General features: G+C 36.5%; 1 protein-coding gene and 1 long non-coding RNA gene across 4 annotated transcripts in view; one reads left to right on the top strand and one right to left on the bottom strand.

Annotated features, from left to right (window-relative positions):
- Positions 1–24,270, bottom strand: part of Itpr (Inositol 1,4,5,-trisphosphate receptor) — a 69,870-nt gene that overhangs the window by 30,008 nt on the left and 15,592 nt on the right. The window contains exons 1-17 of one of the 3 annotated variants that reach the window (XM_019043691.2): positions 22,361–22,918; positions 21,712–21,857; positions 21,006–21,076; positions 20,439–20,554; positions 19,328–19,414; positions 18,461–18,724; positions 17,477–17,707; positions 16,998–17,133; positions 16,051–16,259; positions 15,707–15,867; positions 15,323–15,427; positions 14,129–14,336; positions 13,233–13,534; positions 12,512–12,635; positions 11,787–11,962; positions 4,681–4,836; positions 4,101–4,399 (exon numbers count right to left, since the gene is read on the bottom strand). In XM_019043691.2, coding sequence (XP_018899236.2) covers positions 4,101–4,399; positions 4,681–4,836; positions 11,787–11,962; positions 12,512–12,635; positions 13,233–13,534; positions 14,129–14,336; positions 15,323–15,427; positions 15,707–15,867; positions 16,051–16,259; positions 16,998–17,133; positions 17,477–17,707; positions 18,461–18,724; positions 19,328–19,414; positions 20,439–20,554; positions 21,006–21,076; positions 21,712–21,809 — 2,743 coding nt within the window. In that variant the 5' untranslated portion in view covers positions 21,810–21,857; positions 22,361–22,918. The other 2 variants (XM_019043693.2, XM_072305611.1) reach the window with 2 other exon arrangements.
- On the top strand, positions 80–2,974 carry LOC140225730 (uncharacterized). The gene is made up of 2 exons (XR_011900712.1): positions 80–489; positions 1,311–2,974. It is a non-coding gene; the product is annotated as an uncharacterized lncRNA (long non-coding RNA).

The raw sequence follows: 24,270 nt of genomic DNA on the forward strand, positions 1-24,270 counted from the left end.
CATACAACTACACAATAGTAGATCTTAAACATTGAAAATTGATACGCCCACCAAACAAACTATTGAATGAATCAAATCATTATAACCCAGTTAGCAAGATTGAGCTCCGTCATTTGGATCCATTAGCCCGTACAGGAGCTCGCTCCAATACTCGCGTTATCCACAAAATGTAGCAGTAGATTGAAGATGGCATTGCTAAGCGCGCTCCTTACAGTCTCCGTCCACAGTCTCTAGCGGCAGATTGGAGACTGAGTTGATAAGCGCGCTTCTGACGGTGTTCATCCACCGTCTCTAGCGGTTGAACGAAAATGAGTCGGGTACGAGTCCAGGCGAGCGCATCTAGCCGCGTGTGTAGTGCGTTTGGAGTTGCGGAGAAATGCAGGAGTCTGGATGCGCGCGCCGCGCGTCCGGCGCGTCCTTCAACAGGCAAGTTGTTGTGATTTGAGTCGTGAGCGCTTATGGAATTGATTGTAAAGTCCACTTGTTAAAGTAAGTATTTTCCCCATGTTTTTATTGCGTTTTCATTTTCTTTACCGGTGTTTAATTCTGCCGCTCGTGCAAGAAACAAAGCCGAAGTATTTATCTCTTAGTTAGTTATTTCGCTGAGGGACGAAAGTTAGTTTTCCTTTTCAGAGCTAACCTCCCTACCACTTTGTACCATGCTCTGTTTGTTTGAATTCAACATATTTCCTTGCGAAAGTGCAGGACAGCTGATCCTCAGTTGTCCTCCAGACGTTGAATTACTAATTCGGCAAGAACACAATTCAGCTTAATAAGCCAAAATTCTCGTGATTGTAGTCTATTCGAATCTTACTTGGCTAATGCAAGGTACCACTGGCTTATATCTTGTAGACTCGTGTAAGCACTCGAGCAGTGAGCTTGCTTATGAGTTGTCGACGTATATACTTAATCAATGAGTTTCAGACTGCATCTCACTTCTTCTCCGCTAAGTACTTTCATCTGTGCTCAGGGTTGGAATTGTCCTTGTCCATTGTAACCTATCTCGGATGAGATAAGCTGAACTCAATGAGTAATTGATTTTGGTTTCACCTGCTGGGTGCTCCTTGTTAGGTGTGGAGTATTTGTTCACAATAACATACCTCAAGGGGTTGCGGAGTCTCTCAGAAGTCAACGGAAATGAAATGGTGATTTTCACAGAACTTTTATGCGTTAGTTCTGAAGTATTCAATATTTAAATGATAACAATCGCTGATTCTTTTTACAGAGTAAATGTATAAGAACTAAACATAAGTTGGGTTTATTAGGTGTGAAGCTAATGTGTAATGTCATTTTCTTCATCTATTTTTCAGTGGCCTCACTCCAGACGAGCATCTGCACTCAGATTTATTTCCAAGTATTCTGGAATTTCCAAGCGGCTAATATTCTATGATCTGATTGCCCATCCTGTATCTGAGCAATCATTGGTAGAGAGTTAGCAGCAAAATCAAATCACCTCAAAATTCATCATTTAGTGCTTCAAACAACATTGATATCAAGGAAGATTTAGTGTAGGCAACTTAAATAATCATAAAAAGTGACTTTCAAAGTTTGATTTGTCCAGATATTAATTTTTTCAAACGAAGAAGAAAAGTGTACTTAAGTTCAGTGTTGGAAATGCCTAAATATCTGAATCAGTAGGTCAAACCAAAGTGTTCTGAATTTAAGTTTTAAAGAAGAACTTTATATTTGGTGAGTCTTTTTTTATATAATTTCTTAACGCATACTCTTTCAACACAGAAGGACTTTGATAAACTGTAGAAAGCAGTTTCTTTTGATGCTCATCATGAAACATCATCTCAGCAAGTTTGATGCCCTCTCAAGTTTGAGTTACATATTTGTGCTGTATATTACCTGAAAATTTTGATTTTATGTAGTTCAAAGCCTTGAATATTTTCTGTCATACTTTTTAGTGATCTAGCTGTATTTGTCGGCATCATTTAAGTGGATCTGAATGTCATGATTTATCATTATAACTTAATAAGCTTAAATTATAGACATTGTGTAACTCCATCCCCCCAAAACTGAGGGTCTCGCAGTCAAAATCTCACGATACTTTACACCGGTGACTAATGAAGAGTTACTGGAGTAAGCGTTATTCGGACTAGATGTGGCGCATCAATCAATACCTTAGTATACATTTTCTACATCAAACTTCATTCATCTTTGCAGGGTTCTCTATGGTAAACATGCTCCCTTTGTGCTACCAGCTACATGTGTCTTTCAGTGTCATTGATTATCCTAGGATTTTCAATGACATGTGTCATCCATAATCGTAGGATGACCAATGACATGCGCCGTTTAATGTCATTCATCATCCTAGAATTCCTAACGACATGTTTTAGGATTTTCAATGACATGCATCCTTCAATGTCAGGATTTTCAACAATATATGGAGTTGAATGTCTTTCAATGTTTTTGTGAGGAATGAAGGATATACCCTTGGAACGACATCTGATGATAAAGTGGCAAAAGTTATATTTTCCTTGAGAAAGTGGTGAAGATTCATTGTCAGCTTCGATGAGATTTGATAGAAAGTATTTGCAGCATCCTATTCTGGACGTATGTTGAGGCTCCATCAAATACGGCTAAAGTCATTAATACTGTTCTTTCGTCAGCTTTCCAATTTTATCGATAATAATTCTTACATCTACTTAATATTGCCGATTCCGAGAGGAGACTCTTATCAACAGGGTTGTAGAAGAATAATAAGTTATCAAAACCAATGTTTTAAGATATGGCTAGTCTCCAGAATTTCTTATTTTCATACAAATTATGCTTATTACTTGTGCAATGTGTTCCATACATCAACTTTTTTAATTAATGGAAAAACTGAACTAGGTAATAAAATTTTCTCTTAAATCTCTAGTTTGCCCTAGAGAAAAGATCATCTTGTACATCATCAATGTACATCTTAAATTTAGAAACGAGTCTATTTGGAATGATATAATGGTAATAAAATATCTTTGTTGGTATACATCTGAGTTTTTTTCTTTTCTTCTTTTTTTCTTGACTTTAAATGTTCTCCTTTGTTACATTGTTGAGAATAAATCTAGTTAGCCATAGGGGAAATAATTATGAAAATTTCTGTTAACGTTCCTGCAATCACATATAATTAGTATTTCAATATAAAAAGTTTTATTAGCGACATATCGAATTCATCCAAGAGGCAATTTGTCTCCTAGAAAAATAGATTTTCGAGGTAATATGGAAAATAACTTTAGTTAATAACTTTGACTTGGTATTTTGTGTACCTATCGAAAACACTTTGATATAAGTACATTATAAGTATAAGTCTTTACTATAAGTTTTCTTTTAAAAAAATTAAGTTTTCTTTTGGGATTACTTTTAAAAAAATCGGATCCACAGGAAGTACATCTACATCTCTAGAGTGCCTGATTTCTGAAATTTTGAAGCTAAAAAACTGAGGAATAAAGTGAAAAATATACAAGAAAAAATTTCATGGATTGTGAAATTCTTTCAGAGGTATTTTTGACATTTTATTTTTGAGCTTTTTAGCCTCAAAATTTAATTATATTCTCTTGAGATATAGATCTATTTCCTGAAGATCCGATGTTTTGTAAAAGAAACAAAAACCCCGAATAAATTTCATTATCAGTCAGAACTGCCGCTAGGAACGCGCTGCGTGACGCCGCGCGTGGGCCGCTTGCGTCAGTGCTACAAAGCCGCTCCGGATGCCGCGAGTAGCGGCGCCTGGACTCCGAGTCCGACGAGGGGTATCCACATTCAAACGGGTGAATATCTCTAGCTACACTGCCGCTCCTCTATGTGGATAAGCGATTCCGCTTTGGCACCGTCCACCGCTAGAATCCGCGATGGAGCTCGATCTTGCTAACTGGGAAAGGATATATATGGGGGTATATAAGTTTGTAGAATATCATTTTAAGTATAAACAGGCGATTCAATTTATAGGATAATACTATTCATTGCAGCATAAATTTTCAAGCCGGTTGCAAACGAACATTACAGAATCCCGTAACAATTTCATTTTAAAAATTCTTCCTGATGAATGAAAGTTGTCACTAAAGGCAGATTTCATTTGACCTCATTGAAAAAAACATTAAAGCAATAATTGAACTTACATTGGATCTCGCTTGTTGGAATGTAGCTTTTGCCTGAGTTGCCGTCCGAAACACAATCAAGAATACTAAGCAAAGTTTTCGTCAGACTGAGTAAGTCACTGAAGCTATAAAATCCAAAATAAATCAACTCTCTTGCCAACTTGACAACTTCAAAAGTCAATTTATTTTGTGATGGGTCGGCAAAGCTCCACATTTTAGCCACAACGTTGCACAGATATTCTTCGACAAACATTATTGTGTTGCTGAATTTGGCTCGGACTGCCTCTTTACTTAAATCTGGCATTCGAGTACTGTCATAGCTGAAAGAAAAACAAGAAATAAAGCCTGATTATTACAGCACCAAAGACAGAAGGAAAATATAGAAGAAAATAGAAAAAACTTCAAAATTTTGTCATGAAAATTTCCTGGAGCAAAATAAAAATTGATACATTCATCAGTTTGAGACCATACGTTTGCTTAAATATTTTGGAGGCTGAGAGAGGAAAAAATATGTGACATATTCCGTGACTTCTTTTTCTATGAAACAATTTCTAAAAAGCAAAATTTCCTACACCAAAAGTTAGAGAGGAGGGTTGCTTACTCTTTAATTGACATTTTTGATGGAATCTCAGACCACAACCGCGCGTATTTGACAGGCGTAACAGGTTCTTGTGGGTCTCGGTCAACATGAAGGTGCAGCATTAATCTACAAAAGGAGGCTCGTAATTCGTACGAAACATTTTCGTCTGACATGCACCTGAAAACAGTAAATAACACAAAAATTTTTGAGTGTTCAGGCAACTATATGATCACCAACTTCAAACACTTATATTTTGAAGGACTTCCATTTTTCCATTTTTGTGCTGCAATCAACTTGCTGTGAACTAAAATAGAAAAAGAAAGAAAGAAAAAAACCAGAGATTTGAAAGACTTTTACTGAAGGACTAAACGAGGCGTAGTAAATTTTATTAAAATTGTGAACGTTAGAATTTTTTTTTGTTCCAAGCGCAGTATCATTTTATGCTAATGGTAAGCTGAATTTTTTTTATTCGTTTCAAATTTACAAGTTTACACAGACAATTATATACTGCTTCAGTCTTTACACATTTGTTTGTATCATGAAATGATCAAATAAAATATTGGATCCATTGCAATTTTAAAACGCTGAACAGTTCTGTTCATTTTGCTTGAAATGATCAAATAAAATATTGGATCCATTGCAATTTTAAAACGCTGAACAGTTCTGTTCATTTTGCTAACTTTAACTGAGACTGTAAGGGGTAATTGATTGAACTGGTTTACTTCACGGGTGAAATCAGGGAATTTTTAAGAGTACAAGTGAAATTGAGGAAATCTTTATGAATTAAAAATCAGGTTTGATAAGATCAATATAAATTTAAATGACATGTATAAAAGGGACTTTGCTAATAGATCAATTAAATTACATTTTGCGATTGGGAACTACAATTTCTGGCTTAGTTTAGAAATAACGTATGTATGTTATTAGCTTCTCTATGCACCTAAGTGTTTTTATGGATGAGCCAAATATTGTGAGCCTAAATGCAAAATATAGTCCAATAAAGGACCGAGTCTATACTTTGAGAGGTTTGGGAGGTTAGGATACAGGGGGAAGGAAATGAAGGTCCATTTCACCAGCCCCCCCACTTCCACAAAATAATATGAAAAATATGCCATCGTTTTGTAAGTGTTTTGTAACGTTTTGTAAGTCTAAAAAAAAATTTTGTAAGTCACTCCAAATGCTTCAAATGGATAACTTCATTTTGGGGGGGCTGGAGAAATGGTATCCCCCCCACTTCGCGATCGATAAATTCTGACAACGCCAACGTTTTGTAAGTGTTTTGTAACGTTTTGTAAGTCCAAAAGAAAATTTTGTAACTCAATTTTTAGGGGGGATACGGCTACCCAAAATTTTGGGGCCAGCCCCCCCACTTCGCGATCGATAAATTCTGACAACGCCAACGTTTTGTAAGTGTTTTGTAACGTTTTGTAAGTCCAAAAGAAAATTTTGTAACTCAATTTTTAGGGGGGATACGGCTACCCAAAATTTTGGGGCCAGCCCCCCCACTTCGCGATCGATAAATTCTGACAACGCCAACGTTTTGTAAGTGTTTTGTAACGTTTTGTAAGTCCAAAAGAAAATTTTGTAACTCAATTTTTAGGGGGGATACGGCTACCCAAAATTTTGGGGCCAGCCCCCCCACTTCGCGATCGATAAATTCTGACAACGCCAACGTTTTGTAAGTGTTTTGTAACGTTTTGTAAGTCCAAAAGAAAATTTTGTAACTCAATTTTTAGGGGGGATACGGCTACCCAAAATTTTGGGGCCAGCCCCCCCACTTCGCGATCGATAAATTCTGACAACGCCAACGTTTTGTAAGTGTTTTGTAACGTTTTGTAAGTCCAAAAGAAAATTTTGTAACTCAATTTTTAGGGGGGATACGGCTACCCAAAATTTTGGGGCCAGCCCCCCCACTTCGCGATCGATAAATTCTGACAACGCCAACGTTTTGTAAGTGTTTTGTAACGTTTTGTAAGTCCAAAAGAAAATTTTGTAACTCAATTTTTAGGGGGGATACGGCTACCCAAAATTTTGGGGCCAGCCCCCCCACTTCGCGATCGATAAATTCTGACAACGCCAACGTTTTGTAAGTGTTTTGTAACGTTTTGTAAGTCCAAAAGAAAATTTTGTAACTCAATTTTTAGGGGGGATACGGCTACCCAAAATTTTGGGGCCAGCCCCCCCACTTCGCGATCGATAAATTCTGACAACGCCAACGTTTTGTAAGTGTTTTGTAACGTTTTGTAAGTCCAAAAGAAAATTTTGTAACTCAATTTTTAGGGGGATACGGCTACCCAAAATTATCAGGGTCAATCGCACCGTTCAAATATCCCGCGCAAAGACCACCGGATCTCGCCCGGATCTTTCCCGCCTCCGTGCCATGTTGCCGCAGCCTTTCAACCTTTCCGACCGTTTCAGTGGGACAGAGATAAATCGTGTTCCTACGCTGCTTAGGGTTACATTAGGTCAGGTTATAGATTTTCCTCCCCGATTTTTGTTCTCGCTGTTTTAAGAGAAGCGTATATTATTCAGCTAAAATTAAGAGGGGTCAGGTTGTTTACATTTCATGGGCACTTGAAAATCCGGTTGTTTCGCTTTAGACAGGAGATGAACCAATGAACATGGTCTGCATTAAATAATTAACGGCACTTATTTTCTCTTCAAAATTTATTGTAAAAAATGATGCACACAACGAGAGGTTCGGAAAGCAACCGCTGAACGGGATACTCTTTAGTTTTTTAAGTCAAATCAGATGATGGTTCAACGGCACAAATGATGTCCTTTATATTTTTTCCCTGAAAATAATGTTAACTGTGAGCACTTATTTCTTCTTCAGTTGCTCATTTCTGGACTCCAAGTCGTGCGATTCGTTTTATACTTGAAATTTTGAAGTTGGAACGCGTTGCGTGGTGTTTCAATTTATACCGTGTATAGTGGTCTATTGTTTGACGGATCCGGGTCAGGGTTAGGTTTCCTTAAAATTTTTTGAGGGTAGGTCGGTAGCTTCCTCCCAAGAGAAGAAAACCAATATTTAATTATAACCAATTTATACCGTGTGTAGAGGTCTATTGTTTGACGGATCCCGATTCGCTCAAATATTGAAAGGTAGAAATTGCTGGGTATATGACCCCCAAAAGTTTGGACACCTACCCTCTCCTCAACTTTAAAACTGATAAATATTGACGAGCAATATTCTTCTATGTGTAGCTCACGAGAAAAAGCGGTGGGAAGCAACGAACTGTTTCAAGGAGTAATTAGACTGCATTTTGCAATTTGGAATTATAAATTGTGTCTTATCTGAAAAAACACTCATATACATAGGGAAACTAATGGCACATACGTTGTTTTTGAACCGGGCTGGAATTTATAGTTCCAAATTGCAAAATGTAGTCCAATTTAAGTTTATCATTGGTGAAAAATAAAATTAGGCATGTAGGAACGAAGGTCGTCTTATTCTTGAGTAATATTTCTGGAAAACTCGCAAACCGCAGAATGGAGAACTCCGGTTCTTTAACCCTTAGATGACTAACCGGGTCTACGGGGCCCGACGGCTTTTTATTTTTCGAACCACATTGGCTGTAATTGACCGAAAAGTCTGTCCTTCACAAATAGCTCTACAGAAACGCTTAAAAACATAATTCTCGAAAGAAAAAATATTCGAAATTTTTTTTTAGACTGCAATTTGTGTTTCGCGTCTACCCCTAGAATGACTAATTGAGGCCTACGAGGCCCGTATTGAGGCAAATTTTGGTTGTTAAAGTGAATTATAAGATAAACGTGGGAAAAAATTTCTTGTCGAGTTTTTAATGGTTTCTCTGAGGTTTGGCTGTAGTTGTTTGACCTGAGAAGCGGTCATGGAGGTATTATACCGCCTGAGAATACTGTCAAAGTACCGTGATATAATTTCTCAAAACTAAAAGGTAACCCCTTTACATCCTCACCGTATCATAAGAAGCATTGGGTGCTTTTTAGATGCTTCTTGTGATACAATAAATATGTAAAGGCGTTACCTTTTAACCGTGAGAAAATATTGTATGGTTTTTTTGATCGTTTTCCCTAAGAAATCAAATTCCAAATTTGTTAATCTCGTGCCAATATACCTCTGGGCTACAAGTTTCAAGCAAATCCATCAGCAAAAAACCGAGTTGGCAATTTACGGCCGTTTTGAAATTAATGCAGCTGCCATTTCGAAAATTTTGGTTTTTTTAAAAAAAAAAGAAAAAAATCTGACGTCAAATTCGTTATTCTCGTGGCAAAATACTCTCCGTCGCTGATTTTCGCGCAAATTCATGGACGAAGAACCGGTGCCAATTTTCGGCCATTTTGAACTTTAACAGGCCGCCATTTTGAAACATTCTGAGGAAATGACTTCGGATTTGTGTAAAAAGTTTTCTTTAATTATGTTCTTTCGAACTAGGTATCGCGAATATGGTCTTCTCTCTTGAACGAAAAGTTGGGGTCCATTCCCTCCCTCTCCCTCCCACCTTCCGAAGGGGTCCCCCTGAAAACCCTAGGGGGAAGGGACCGATAAGTAGCTCATTTTTACCTAGGCACATCCTTTAAGTTTCAAATCATTACTTCTATAAGGTAAAAAGTTACAGGGGGTGGAAGGGCCATTTGGATCACCCTGTATATTAGATTCTTTTAAATTTCGACAATTTTCTGAAGGAAGCTCCGCTGACCTCCCGCTTCCATCCCCGATTTGAAGTGTCCGGTTCCGCCTATGAATGACAGTGATGTTTTCTCTGAGTGGTTTTAGTTCATAATACTAAAAATGTAACAAAATAAGGTTCTAGACGAAAGTGATTTTTTAAATATTGGTTTTCTTCTCTTGGGAGGAAGCTACCGACCTACCCTCAAAAAATTTTAAGGAAACCTAACCCTGACCCGGATCCGTCAAACAATAGACCACTATACACGGTATAAATTGAAACACCACGCAACGCGTTCCAACTTCAAAATTTCAAGTATAAAACGAATCGCACGACTTGGAGTCCAGAAATGAGCAACTGAAGAAGAAATAAGTGCTCACAGTTAACATTATTTTCAGGGAAAAAATATAAAGGACATCATTTGTGCCGTTGAACCATCATCTGATTTGACTTAAAAAACTAAAGAGTATCCCGTTCAGCGGTTGCTTTCCGAACCTCTCGTTGTGTGCATCATTTTTTACAATAAATTTTGAAGAGAAAATAAGTGCCGTTAATTATTTAATGCAGACCATGTTCATTGGTCATCTCCTGTCTAAAGCGAAACAACCGGATTTTCAAGTGCCCATGAAATGTAAACAACCTGACCCCTCTTAATTTTAGCTGAATAATATACGCTTCTCTTAAAACAGCGAGAACAAAAATCGGGGAGGAAAATCTATAACCTGACCTAATGTAACCCTAAGCAGCGTAGGAACACGATTTATCTCTGTCCCACTGAAACGGTCGGAAAGGTTGAAAGGCTGCGGCAACATGGCACGGAGGCGGGAAAGATCCGGGCGAGATCCGGTGGTCTTTGCGCGGGATATTTGAACGGTGCGATTGACCCTGATAATTTTGGGTAGCCGTATCCCCCTAAAAATTGAGTTACAAAATTTTCTTTTGGACTTACAAAACGTTACAAAACACTTACAAAACGTTGGCGTTGTCAGAATTTATCGATCGCGAAGTGGGGGGGCTGGCCCCAAAATTTTGGGTAGCCGTATCCCCCCTAAAAATTGAGTTACAAAATTTTCTTTTGGACTTACAAAACGTTACAAAACACTTACAAAACGTTGGCGTTGTCAGAATTTATCGATCGCGAAGTGGGGGGGCTGGCCCCAAAATTTTGGGTAGCCGTATCCCCCCTAAAAATTGAGTTACAAAATTTTCTTTTGGACTTACAAAACGTTACAAAACACTTACAAAACGTTGGCGTTGTCAGAATTTATCGATCGCGAAGTGGGGGGGCTGGCCCCAAAATTTTGGGTAGCCGTATCCCCCCTAAAAATTGAGTTACAAAATTTTCTTTTGGACTTACAAAACGTTACAAAACACTTACAAAACGTTGGCGTTGTCAGAATTTATCGATCGCGAAGTGGGGGGGCTGGCCCCAAAATTTTGGGTAGCCGTATCCCCCCTAAAAATTGAGTTACAAAATTTTCTTTTGGACTTACAAAACGTTACAAAACACTTACAAAACGTTGGCGTTGTCAGAATTTATCGATCGCGAAGTGGGGGGGCTGGCCCCAAAATTTTGGGTAGCCGTATCCCCCCTAAAAATTGAGTTACAAAATTTTCTTTTGGACTTACAAAACGTTACAAAACACTTACAAAACGTTGGCGTTGTCAGAATTTATCGATCGCGAAGTGGGGGGGCTGGCCCCAAAATTTTGGGTAGCCGTATCCCCCCTAAAAATTGAGTTACAAAATTTTCTTTTGGACTTACAAAACGTTACAAAACACTTACAAAACGTTGGCGTTGTCAGAATTTATCGATCGCGAAGTGGGGGGGATACCATTTCTCCAGCCCCCCCAAAATGAAGTTATCCATTTGAAGCATTTGGAGTGACTTACAAAATTTTTTTTTAGACTTACAAAACGTTACAAAACACTTACAAAACGATGGCATATTTTTCATATTATTTTGTGGAAGTGGGGGGGCTGGTGAAATGGACCTAGGAATCCATTGCAATTTTAAAACGCTGAACAGTTCTGTTCATTTTGCTAACTTTAACTGAGACTGTAAGGGGTAATTGATTGAACTGGTTTACTTCACGGGTGAAATCAGGGAATTTTTAAGAGTACAAGTGAAATTGAGGAAATCTTTATGAATTAAAAATCAGGTTTGATAAGATCAATATAAATTTAAATGACATGTATAAAAGGGACTTTGCTAATAGATCAATTAAATTACATTTTGCGATTGGGAACTACAATTTCTGGCTTAGTTTAGAAATAACGTATGTATGTTATTAGCTTCTCTATGCACCTAAGTGTTTTTATGGATGAGCCAAATATTGTGAGCCTAAATGCAAAATATAGTCCAATAAAGGACCGAGTCTATACTTTGAGAGGTTTGGGAGGTTAGGATACAGGGGGAAGGAAATGATTGACTCTTAGTTGATGTTTGGATTTCATGTAAAATGTTCTCCTTACTTGAGAATGAGCTCAATTCCTAGGTGAGGTGTTAGATTATTCAATGCCAAGTATTGCCTATTCAAACACATATTAGAGAACAGATTCAGCTGATGCCTATAGTATTCCAGGAGCGATTGTTCCGTTTCATTTCCAAGAATTGCATCACGGGATAGAGTCTCTAACGACTGTGAACACTGAAAAAGGACATAAATTTCGTGTGAAATTGTAACATCAGTATGAAAAATACAAAAACATAATGATGATGATGATGAAAGAATTAGACAAGTTAAGCTCCTCAGTATTTTGGAGCACATTTTGCGATCTGGAACTACTATTTTCGGCTCATTTTAGAGACAGCATATATGTATGCCATTGGTTTCCCTATGCAGAAAGGTGCTTTTACAGAAGAGCCGGAGACAGTGGTTCCTCATTGCAAAATGCAATCCATTTGTGATTCCCCTTACCGAAAAAACTGTGCAACTGTGATTCTCCTCACTTGAGAATGGGCTCAATTCCTAGGTGAGGTGTTAGATTATTCAATGCCAAGTGTTGCCTATTCAATTGATTGAGAGAATTGATTGAGAGGAAAACTGTTTGTCACAATTTTTAACAGTTGAGAGATGAAATTTCGCTTGAAGCAAGAATGAGGATAACGGGCTTTTTGGCAGGGATCTAAAAGTTGGCCGATGAAGTGAATTGACTAGGTAGACTTGCTGGGAAACAGAGTTTAATTTGATACTTACTTTTCTATTATTCCAAAGTAGAATGACTTCTTCTCTAGACTGGATTATTGAGACTGTTACTGGATTTCTGCTCCACTCTTCGACATTGTTTTCCTTCTTTACTTCTTCTTCAATTTTCATCATCCTGGCAAAAATTTTAAAAAAAAGTTAGTAATTCAGTTGAAAAACATTATCCAAAATAATAATAATTTTGAGTACAAATTTGGATTAACTGTCAAAATTTCTGAGTCCAGATGCGCACAAATGACTCCATGAATGGATACCTCAGAGAACGTCATCCATGGCAGTTATCAGTTTCTGCTATGTGTCAATGGTATCCTGCCATTATTTGTTGCTTAAAAATTTTAAAAAAAAAAAAACCCAGAGGAGTAGAGAGAGAGAAAAAAAATCTGAAAATTAAAAAAAATAATGGATCTCTCATCCTTATGTCGAGGAATCTTATAGGTATTTCCAGGTTTGTAAACTTTGTTTTTTCTTCATAGAACTGGACTTTTTCATTTAAAATTTAAAGTGAAAAATTTTCTCGAGATTAAAAATGATATAATTTTAAGTTGTCTTCCAGCATTTTAAATTGGAAAAGATTGTCTCTGTCTATCATGATTTTTTAAATTTTTTATCACAATTTTAATACAATGCCCGAATGTTAGAGGACAATTGTCAAGCGAACCTAAAACTTGTTTTTTCATAATGAAACTTGAAAGAAATATTTGACCGTGCATACCTGGTTTCAATTAAGATATCAGAATTTTTGGCACTTAGAACACTTTTGCATATCAGCTCCTGCGTTATTGCAATGGCTTTTTTATTGGATATGCACAAGTCTGAGAGATAGTCCAGGAATCTTGATTCCCAATTGTGCATATTTTTCCGAACCAGTCCGACAAATGTTTCAATTTCAGCGGCAGTAATATGCTTCTCCAGCAGTTTACGATTGTTATGCAGCAGTGCAGTGATAGTGTCCTCGGCCAAAATATCATATCCTATCTGCTTTTGCATGAATCCAAAATGTTTTGCTATGTATTCCTGTCAGAATAAAAAAGAGAAGATATGATTTCATGAGATACAAATAGGGGCAGAATTGCAGTGTTGAACATAATAATGAAGAGGGACGGATTAAAATGTATTTACAAGCCTAGGGACCATAAAAAGATTGACAAAGTATGGAAAGATACACTTTTCAACAGGACCAGGGTGTCTACTAAAACAGGCTGGCCGAAAATCAGTACTTTTACAGTACTTTTTCAGTACATTCCCGAGAAATTCGGTACCTCCTCAACACGAAAATTCAGTACTTTTTCAGTACCTCCATTTGATGAAATTCGAAAAATGTCAAAAAGTTGAATTTTTTGCTCAAACTGCGACAAAAATTACAAAAAAATGAGTAAAATTCCGGACCTTCTGGCGGAATTTCCGCACTTTATCAGTACTTCCGTACCGCCCTACAAAAATCAGTGCTATATCCGGACTTGTAGACACCCTGAGGACAAAAAAACACTTCAAATTTTTAGGTAAAAGTATTATCATAAATACTTTAGAAAGTAAAAATGAGGCAAACTTATAAAATTTTTTTTATAAAAAAGAACTTGCCAGGGCATAAAACTTAATGAAAGTACGTACCTGGTTTTTTCTGTAATCTTGCTGACTCAATCGTAAAATACGGTAACAGAGGCGAAACATGTACTTGTAAGGAGCATGTTTCGGATCATTCAACTCTTCGATTCGCAAAAACGGTCCACCACCTTCATTTGTTTCTAGGAACGGGGCTTGAAGAATTTTAAACAGCTGTTTTAGAATATATTGCTCTCTGAGTAATTTTTGCCGATCTCTATTGTAGACAAACAAAAAACAGTACATGTCAAAGGAAAGCAAAACTGCACAATGAAAATTTGTGACATTGTTCTAAGATGATGATGTTTCAAAAGTTTTGAGGCAATTTTTTTTTACTTCTATGTTTGTTGTGCTTTAAATTTGACTGTGGCATTTTTTCATTCAACCCAAGCGTTTACCTAACAGAGAAAACTAAGAACATTTTTTAAGAGAACTTCACAAGAATAATGTCTTAAATATCAGTATTTTTAAAAAAAGACTCATCTGCACAATTACTACTTATGCATTTTCCCTTGAAACGAGTTCAACGAGAAAGTAACTGTGCAAATGAGTCTTTTTTGTGAGTAGAACCGCCCGTCAATCCGCTTGGGATTTAATATTCTAAATTCAATTTTATAAACTAATATTATTGCATCATTTAACTAAATCTTTTGTTAACTTACTAAAATTGATTAATGTTTCTAACTTCAAAGGTCGATGTTTATAAGCTCAAATTAACAAAATATACGTAGTTGCTAGTTAGTTGACTCAGAAAACTGAGTCGAAAAAATTTAATGAATCTCTCAAAACTTTACAAAAATAAACCAACAAGTTGGAACATAAAACAGGATTTCACTTGAAAAGACAAACTTTATATAATTTCTTTTATATATAAAACTGAAATAACTAGGTGGATGAGAGTATACTGACTAAAAAATACGAAAAAATAGCCCAAATAATTCAACAAAAAACAAACACAAGCAAATGGATAAACAAGGCTGACTCTACAGATACATGCAAGTGGGGTTGAGACCACCCTCAAAAAGTGCCATGCATTTTAGATGTATTTTTGCCTTGTTCACCTATTTCCTTGTGTTTTTTGTTTCTCTTTTGTACCAAAAAATTAGTAAGACTATCTATGATCAAAGTGAAAACTACAGGACAGTACTTTTAGAGGGGAACAACACACATAAATAATCTACTTTGATACAATACTGCTCTTACCGGATGGGATTTGTTACTATCAAATCTAGGGCTTCAGATTTATTTTGCTCATTTTCTAGACCAGCAATGAAGTAAACTATATCCTGCAGCAAACTGGTGACAGCTCTGGAATCAACAGAAATAAAATTGAATGGTAGACATAAAAAAATTAGGAGGAACTTAATTAATTGTATAAGAAATTCCATACAATTTACGGCCAGATACTAAAAGATCACTAAGCAAATTAAGACAGTATTTCACATTTAGTAAAATACAATTCTAGAGTTCTTGCAACAGAGCCACATCAAAATCAAAACAATGGCTTTGCGCCTTGAAAATTAACAATGTTTATAGTCTTCAAATTTGATTCTGTCAGTTTGTGATCTAGACATATTTCTTATTTACCTCCTTTCATTATGGGATATTGTGCCAGACTCTAGTTTTGACGAATTAGCGGCTAACACTTTGCAAGCATCATTTGCGAAATCTAGATCTCTGACTTCTGTTGGTGATACTGATATAAGCGCAAAAGCCTCCTTGTCTTCCTTAACGCTCGCACAGCCAACCTGGAAAATAAAATCAGTTCTGATAAGTGAGACTGAAATGAAAATTGAAGTGAAAATTTGGTATTTGTGCAAGAGGAAAAGTATTCAAAATTACATCTTTTCAAAGAATTGTTCATAATACAGCAACAACTAATGGCAGTGATTCTTTACTTTGAAGAGGACTTGTAAGAAAATCTGAAATACCTTTGACATGACAGGTTTCTCTTCATCTTTGTCAATAGGAATAGATGTGCTGTGAACCCAAGTGTTTGTGCATAGATGATGGAGACGAACGTAAGATGACTGCGGGACTAGTGAATCCCCACGGGTGAGAGTTGTTGGATCCAACTCGAACAATGATGAGATTTCGTTCGAATGTGGAACAGACACTAGATGGTACATAGAATGCAACTCTGAAAAATGATACATCAAAATGATTTAATTGCTAAAATGCTTAAAGTTAATGTTGGAAATTGACAAAATTTTTGTACACAAAATTTTACTGGAATACCTTCTGGCCAAAATTTAAAGAGAACCCGCTTCTTGAAAGTTGAGAATCTGGATTGGTGTAAATGAGGGTTGGAAATACCGATTTTGTCATCTCTCGTACAAAGGAATTTATCTCGATTGGGCATTTTAAGTTTTCTTTCCTTAAATTTTATTTGTTTATACAAAAACTGTCACATGAATTTCTCTGAAATTTCTTGTCATTTTTTTTCATCCATGAGAGAATAGACTCGGAAATTTCCAGATTCATTCACAAGATGGTTCTCCCATGAAGAAAGAAAAGTTTGTAGAAATACTGGAACAGCGCCAACAAGATATGTTCCATCGAGCAGGAAACGATGATTTCTAGGAGCGGTTACTGAAAAACAAGTATAGAGCAGCAGTAGCTATGCCAAACGACAGGGATTATTACTTTCCACTTCGTTAACGAAACTTAAAAAAAGAAACTGAAAAATAATGCTCCATTGCTTCCATTTACCAGAAAAATACAAGGTAACAAATTTTCAGTCAGAGTTGGTAAATCATTTGACATGGTTAATTCAAACCCATCCATTTTTCACAGATGCTCTTGGATGTAAATGCTAATGAAGAGCTTTTAGTCAATTGTTATATTTAAATATTTTAATTTCATTGCAAATACTTACTGCTTCTTTTTTGATCGATGTCTCTGTTGTCATCATCTATTTCAGCAGCTAGATAGTGGCCAGTGGCTAAATGCTTAAACCTAAACAAACAATTCCAGTGCCCGGCACCTCCTCTACATGGATCGTGTTGAACTACCTGTAAAAGTTTGATCAGAAATGGTGCAGGTAAATCAATGGCTGAGGAGCAAAACAAGGTATCCTTGTTTGTGACGTAGCTTTCCTGTCACGTTTCTTTTTTTCTTTGGAAAACTAGTCAACGCAATTTTTTATAACCTTCCTTGATTTTTCTTTGCTAGGTATCAGCAGAATATTTTTAATGAGTTTCAAGCCATGAAGTCGGCTTGTTACATTTCGCAAAAATAAACTAGAATTGGAAATTTGGAATAAATGTGAATTTTTAAAATTGATGAGAATATGATGGGTTGATAAATCTACCTGAACATCTACCTGGTTGATTTATGTTACTTTTAACACGTTACCTCAACCTCCCAGAGGGCCTTGCTACTGGTGGCAGCCGTAGCAGATGTGCGTCCAGTTGTGCGCAAAAATACATGTTGCTTTTTCTTATATTCGTCCATTGTGAGAAATTTTTCTTGTTCCGCATGAAAAAGACGAACAACATCACAGCCTTTCAGAATTTCCTCTTGATTTTCTTTGTGCTCCATGAAGAGAGTTACTTTCCAAGAGGTTGATGAGTTGACAGCATTGACCTAAAATGAAGGAGAGAATACCTGTAATTAATAAACTGCTAAAAAACCAACTACGCTGTTTCCAGAGCCTGTAAAAGGTGTAAATTATTCAGGAGTCCCATTGCGGCTACGCAATCCTACAAATGATGTTCTGTGCCTTCATAGGGCCAGTTTGCAGCAATAAAAAATCAGCTTTTGATTCCGTGTAATTTTACTTCACAACCCAAGAAGATAAAGAATAAAAACAAATAAGCCAAAACTTTAAAACACTGATGTCTTGGTAACATTATTTGTCATTCAAGGCTCCAGCTCTTGAAACTCCGCTAGATTTTCCAGTAGGAGGCTTTTCCTGTATAAATTTGTAAAAATAAAAAAATTATCTTTCATCAGATGTTCCAATTGCTGTATTCTTTTAGACGAAAACTGATCAACAGTTGTTCTTGACATTTTCTGTGAATTTTTTTCACTCATTGTAAAATATTTACACAAAAGTTGAGGGAGATATTTTGGTTAGAGTCCACGCCAAATAAGTTTACGCACTTTTAGACTGCATAGAAGATGGTCTGACGTCACTTTGAATGTGACGTAACGCAAGTGGAGGAGGCAAGATGGGGGATCTTCTTTCGCAGTCTAAAAGTGCCTAAACTTAGTTAGCACGGCAACCCAACTTAGTTCCTATATTAAAAAAAACATTATTGGCGATTTAAAAATGCTATGATGAAAATACATATTTTTTTACTTCAGCCATTGAAATACTCAAATAAAATCACATACCTCTTTGCAACCCAAGTTGTCTGGTAATTCATAGTTGGCAGCTACATGTAGGACCTGCTGTCCTGTATTAACTGGGTTCATGATGACTTTGTCGCCCAAAACCACATTATCCCCCACCGACCGTAATTTGTAGAATGGCATGATGTAGAACCAAGAGCCCTCATTACCATTGGCATCCAAGTAGACACGCATTGCATTTTTCTCTAGAAGAGCCGGCAACCGCTTGTTGACAGTAAGGTATTTGTTTGATTTTAAATGGAGAAGCTGAAATAATTGAAAAGATGACTTATTAATTAGACTACTTTCTGTACACACATCTAGTACAAAAATGTTCATGATACTCTCTTATTTCATGCTCAGATTTAGAGATTGAACTCCTGAGAATTTAACAGCAGACAAATGTGACAAATGCATGCTGTGGTTAAATCAGAGTTTCATTTACTACATTGAAATAATTGAAATATTTCACATTAATTGTTTTGGAGAAAACAGATATATTACACAGAGCCCAGGCCTCATACCTCATAAATATTTTGAAAAATGGGATGACTAAAAAACAGGAGTGCTAACGCTGGTTTGATCCTTTATTGTTTGTGGTATCTTCCAAGTTAACTTGTTTTCAATTGAAACAAATAATAATTTATTGTCTTTTAAGGATGATAAAAGAGAGCTGAAGAAAGAGCCTTTCCGAAATTCATTGAGGTGAGTAGAAAATAAATTTTACTGTTTAAATCAACAGAGCAAACTGTAGTTTTAAAGAGATTTTCTCTTTAATTTTTCTCTTTGATCTTTTGCCCTTTAATTTTTCATGTTCTCTCTTCATTACAAGACTGCATAAATGAACACTTGCTCAAAAAGTAGACTTACTTGAATAACACTGCCATATTGGACGATCATCCCAAACAATTTTTTGTTTTCGGATTCATTCTGTTTCTTTTCAATCTCAGCAGCATGCTGTGAATACAAACCAGAGTTGAATTAATGGATAAACACACACAATAAATATAAAATGAGCAATAAATAAAATTAAAAGAAAAATGATTCAATTGCTGAATTCTATTTGATTTCAATTTACTACTCATAGAAAAAGCATTGGAGATGGTTACATATTGATATTGAATTATGATCAAGAACGTCAAAACAAGCTCAAAGTTATTTGTCAATTATGCAGCATTTTTGGGCGTGGATGGTAAAAGTAAAAAAAAACAACTAAATTGAAACTTCTTAAAATATTCGCTGCTTTTTTTAAATTGTTTTTTCACAGGAAAGCAAGAACACTTCAATGTTTTAAATTTTTAAACCATACTTGATAGAATGAGAAAAAATGAAACAGAAATCCAAAATATTATGTTCAATGGTTTTCTTTAGAAAAAATAAAAAAAGGACAGAGAAACTGCGACGTTGTGTATTGAGATGCATATTACAGGATTTCATCAATGTCAGATTTCAAACGAAAATTTAAGGGCACGCAGTTCCTCCTAAGAGCTATAGTAGGCATTGCAGCAGATTAAAATGCCTGCCCTTTTTGACAAGCTTTAATGTGAACAGTGTTTGGAACTCGGCATGAGGTCATAGCAGCCATCTGTCCAGCAACTTTTTTTCTTAGGGGCCAAAATGAAAAATTGCCCTTTCAAAATGCCTGAAGACAGGAATACCCCATTGAATCGCACAATACCATAATGTTTGGACAAGACCCGATGTTTTACGAAACTTGACGAAGACAGAGGGGAAGAATTGATAACATGACACAACGTGGCACCTTGCAGAATGCGCCAAAAAATCCCGAAAAAAGAGTTTAACAACGATTTTCTTAGTGGCCAAGCTTGGGCGCTGGTTTCATTTCTTAGCAGCCAAAGGCAATTTCTTACCAGCAAATTGCAGTTTGGCCGGCGTGTGTCACAATCACTGAATGTGAAGCAAAAAACCAAAGATATTGACTGGATAGAATATTACTACTAGGTATTGTTAAACTACTTACATGTAATCTTTTCAGGAGTACAGCATCGGTGGTGGAGCTGGCACTTTGTTTCGCTGCTTTCCAGAACTGCTTCTGGGCAGAGTACCGGTTCATGGGACATATTTTGAACAGACAATCTGAAAAGTTTATTATTCACATTTCAGGCTGTTGAACTACAGAAGGTAAGTACCGCTACAGAATGTTAGTGACAAAATCTTCTGTTTGGAGAAAATTCTGTGAAAATTTTAAGCGATGGCTGGTTTCTACTTGTATGAGAGAGGGAGGGGAAAAAAATCAAACAAAAATGAAAATTTTTGATTTTTGACTTCAACCATCAAAATTTCAAAAATAAAGTAAGTATCTCATTCAGATCTGAAAATCATTCTTGATAAGGTTCCATTTCAACTTGGCAGTGTTGATTTTTGTGATGGATAACAGATCTATTTAAGCCAACACATCTCATTCTTCTGAAATTTATTTTCCCTAGAAACCTACAGCTTTGCCATTCTGAAATCATCAGGATTTTTAGAATTCAACCCTAAATGGGTAAAAAGTCTACACTAGGAAAAATAACTCTGAGAATTTTACCTCTGAATTTCTTGGGCGGATTGTTCAAGTCTCCTGCTTCGGGACATACTACAGTACGGTCATCAACCAAACTAGACAAAAACAGAAGCGACATTCAATAGAAATGTTAGCGGAGGAGCATATCGACGGTGAAAGTCGGCAATCACATAACTCGTTTGCGGTGTCTGAAAATCTCCGCCTCTACGTCATTTTTTTAAAGGAGAACAAATTGATATTATTTCTTGAAGTTTTTGCAGAATTTTCTTCGCATTGAGAAGAAAAATCATGACAGTTTTAAAGAATTGCCGTTGAGTAGTTTTCCATTTAAAAAATAAAGTATGACAGGAAGTCTGCGACGTCGCAAACCGAGTTATGTGATTGCCGACTTTCACCGTCGATATGGGCTTTAAGGTTTGAAATTGAAGAAAGGTTTCAAAATTAAATCCAAAGATTAAAATTGAGTTGGTTAGCCTTGATTTTTAATAGTATCAATTGGAAGTAGTGCTTGGTAATTATCAATACTTTGATGCCAGTGTCAATTCTGAGAGCAATGCATCTTCTTCAATACTTTTGTTGATACTTGGTATCAATACTTGCTTACTTACCCTAGTATCAACAGACCTTATAATAGTTGAAGTGATGTTTACACATCATGACTTCAAAGAAAATACAGCTCAGACAACATTAGCATAGTGAACTTTCTGACAAAAGAACAATGATATCTTACCCTAGAGTGCTAAGAAATCCGCAGACACTCCCTTCCGCGAAGAGCGACACAATATCGCCCAGATGAAGAAAACTGGCAGATCCAATCATTTCATTCATTTTCTATCCTCGGCCAAAATTTAAGAAGGATCAAATGGAGTCAGTGACCTGTAACGTAAAAATAACTTTGACTAAGAGTTCCTGACACTGCGAAGAATTGGAATAGAATTCTGAGTGCACGAACTTAACCCAGAGGCTCGTCGGAAAACATGAATAAACGTTTTAGCTTTGCAATGCGAATATAAACATTAAAAGTTGGTGCGCATTCCTGACAGCTGATAACACATTAAAATTGACTAGAGACGATTGCTGGCAAACATGTTAAAGTAAACAAGAGTTGATAAATTATTTACCAAACCAGCGAACTGAAAAAACCAGATGAGTGGTAACTGTTTGTTTATCTGCCATAGTTCTTTATCACATCGAGGAGGTTCTTTTCTTAGATTGTCCGGGGACACCCTTAAATTCAACAAAATCTGACTTCACTGGAAGAATAGAACACTGAATGGCAAAATGTTAAATTTATAAACGACGCTATTGACATCATTTTTGACACAGCTAAAAAATTTTCTTATTCTTCAACAAATTGACCTTGTTTTGAAACCCCTTACCAGCTTGAGCACGGACTATGAGGCACCATTACGCTTATCAGTAGTTGATTTTCACACGAAAAAAATGACTGGGGGTGAAGAATCTTACACTGCTGATGTAACTAAAGAAAATTTGTGAAAAACAGCATTTTTTATGGGGATAAAACCTGTAAATGCACCCCGTTATTGCACTTTCACATTCACTTTTCGAGTCGTGTGTTGCAGTTGCTGGTCGAGTGTTTATCAAAAATGATCTCAAGGACGTCATTCGATTCTTCGTCTCCAGCTGATCAAACACTTTCTTTCGAAATTTATGAGCGTGAAAATTTGGTTTTTCGGCTCGTATAGGGCAGTTTACGAGTGTTTTGCAGTTTCGTTTAAATTTACCCGCGGTGGGAATTAATTTTGTGCAGAATTTCCGCCCCTCCCTAGTCATACGCGTGGAAATCGCACTTCGATTTCGATTTGTAATCTGAGCATGATAAAATGAGGTTAGAAATTTGTGATAAGTGCTTTTTAGCGGTCTCCAACTACAGTCCGAAATTATGAGGTAAAAATTCCTCTCGGGACCGACAGACGATTCAGTACAGACCTACATGCCCTGGAGTCCAAGTTACCACCAATAAGGTTCGAAATAAGTCTATGTGGAGATACTAGTTCCACAAATGCGAAAAATAGAGCCCTGTGCAAGCTTTGTTCCACCAGGCCCAAAAGGTCTCTCATAATAAGAATTTTTGCCACGGCTTTCTTTAAAGCCCATATTTTTGATCACAAGGATTTTTGGTTATGTGACTTTTTTGTAATGCACTAAGAGTAAATTTTACGTCCTCTTTAAATGGTTCCATGACATTTTCCTCAAAAGTCGACGGTTTAAAAGAAAAATGAGAAAAAAGGTCACTGATCATAAGAAGTTTTACCTCGGCCGTTTTCAAATTCCTTATTTTCGGCCTCAGATATTACTTTTTCGAAAATTTTGTGTAATGATCTGATAGAAAATTTTATTGTCTTTCACCAACGTTCTCAGACATTTTCCCCTAAAATTGACAGTTTTAAGGGAAAATTAGAAAAAAGGGTCACTGATCGTAAGAATTTTTGCCGCGGCTTTTTTAAAAACCCATTTTTCGGTCACAGGATTTTTTTTTCACAAATTTTTTGATGACAACAAATAGGAAATTTTGCGCTCTTTCAAATGACTCTGGTTTATTCTCGTTTAAGTCGAACAATTGTGGAGTTACAAGCGATAAATTAACGCGAAACACGCGTTCCCCATAAGGCAGCAGCAGCGTAGTGGAGCTCCGAAACCCGGTCAACTCCCCCCCCCCCCCCACAGAACCTCCCCCCGCTCGGTCCATCGTGGAGCGACCGAGACGAGAAAACGGTGGCCGCCAGGGTTGCAATTTTTCATGAAAAATAAAATCTTGAAATTTCACGTCAAATATTTCATGAAATTTCAGAAAAATATGAAAAGTTGTGAAAAATTAGATTTTAATGAAGTATTTTCATCCCCAATATTGAGTAACTGGTAATGTAAAACAAAATGCCACTGCTTACTTCTCAAAGTCGCATTCCAGCCAACTGTATTAAAAATATCATAAAACTTACAAATTAATAACTGTTTTTTCATTGATTGCTTACTCAAATAAATTGAAAATTCAAACAGGTATGTAGATAGATAGGCCATACATAATTATACATATAATTGTAATTCAAGAAAATTCTTGCGGGGGGGGGGGGGAGCCATTCGAGGGCCGAGGGTAGAGAACAACTTCCACAAAAGGGAGAAGGAAATTTTTTAGAAAATTGGGGGAATATAACTTTTTTTGGACCTTATGTGATTCCTGATGAGATTAATATTGTTAGATTTTATTTTTATATGTATGTGGATGTTGCAAGATTCTGGGAACAGAATCCTTCCCAATGGCACCCTTCAA

The sequence above is a fragment of the Bemisia tabaci genome, chromosome 10, assembly GCF_918797505.1.
Source record: "Bemisia tabaci chromosome 10, PGI_BMITA_v3".
NCBI classification, from domain to species: Eukaryota; Metazoa; Arthropoda; class Insecta; order Hemiptera; family Aleyrodidae; genus Bemisia; species Bemisia tabaci.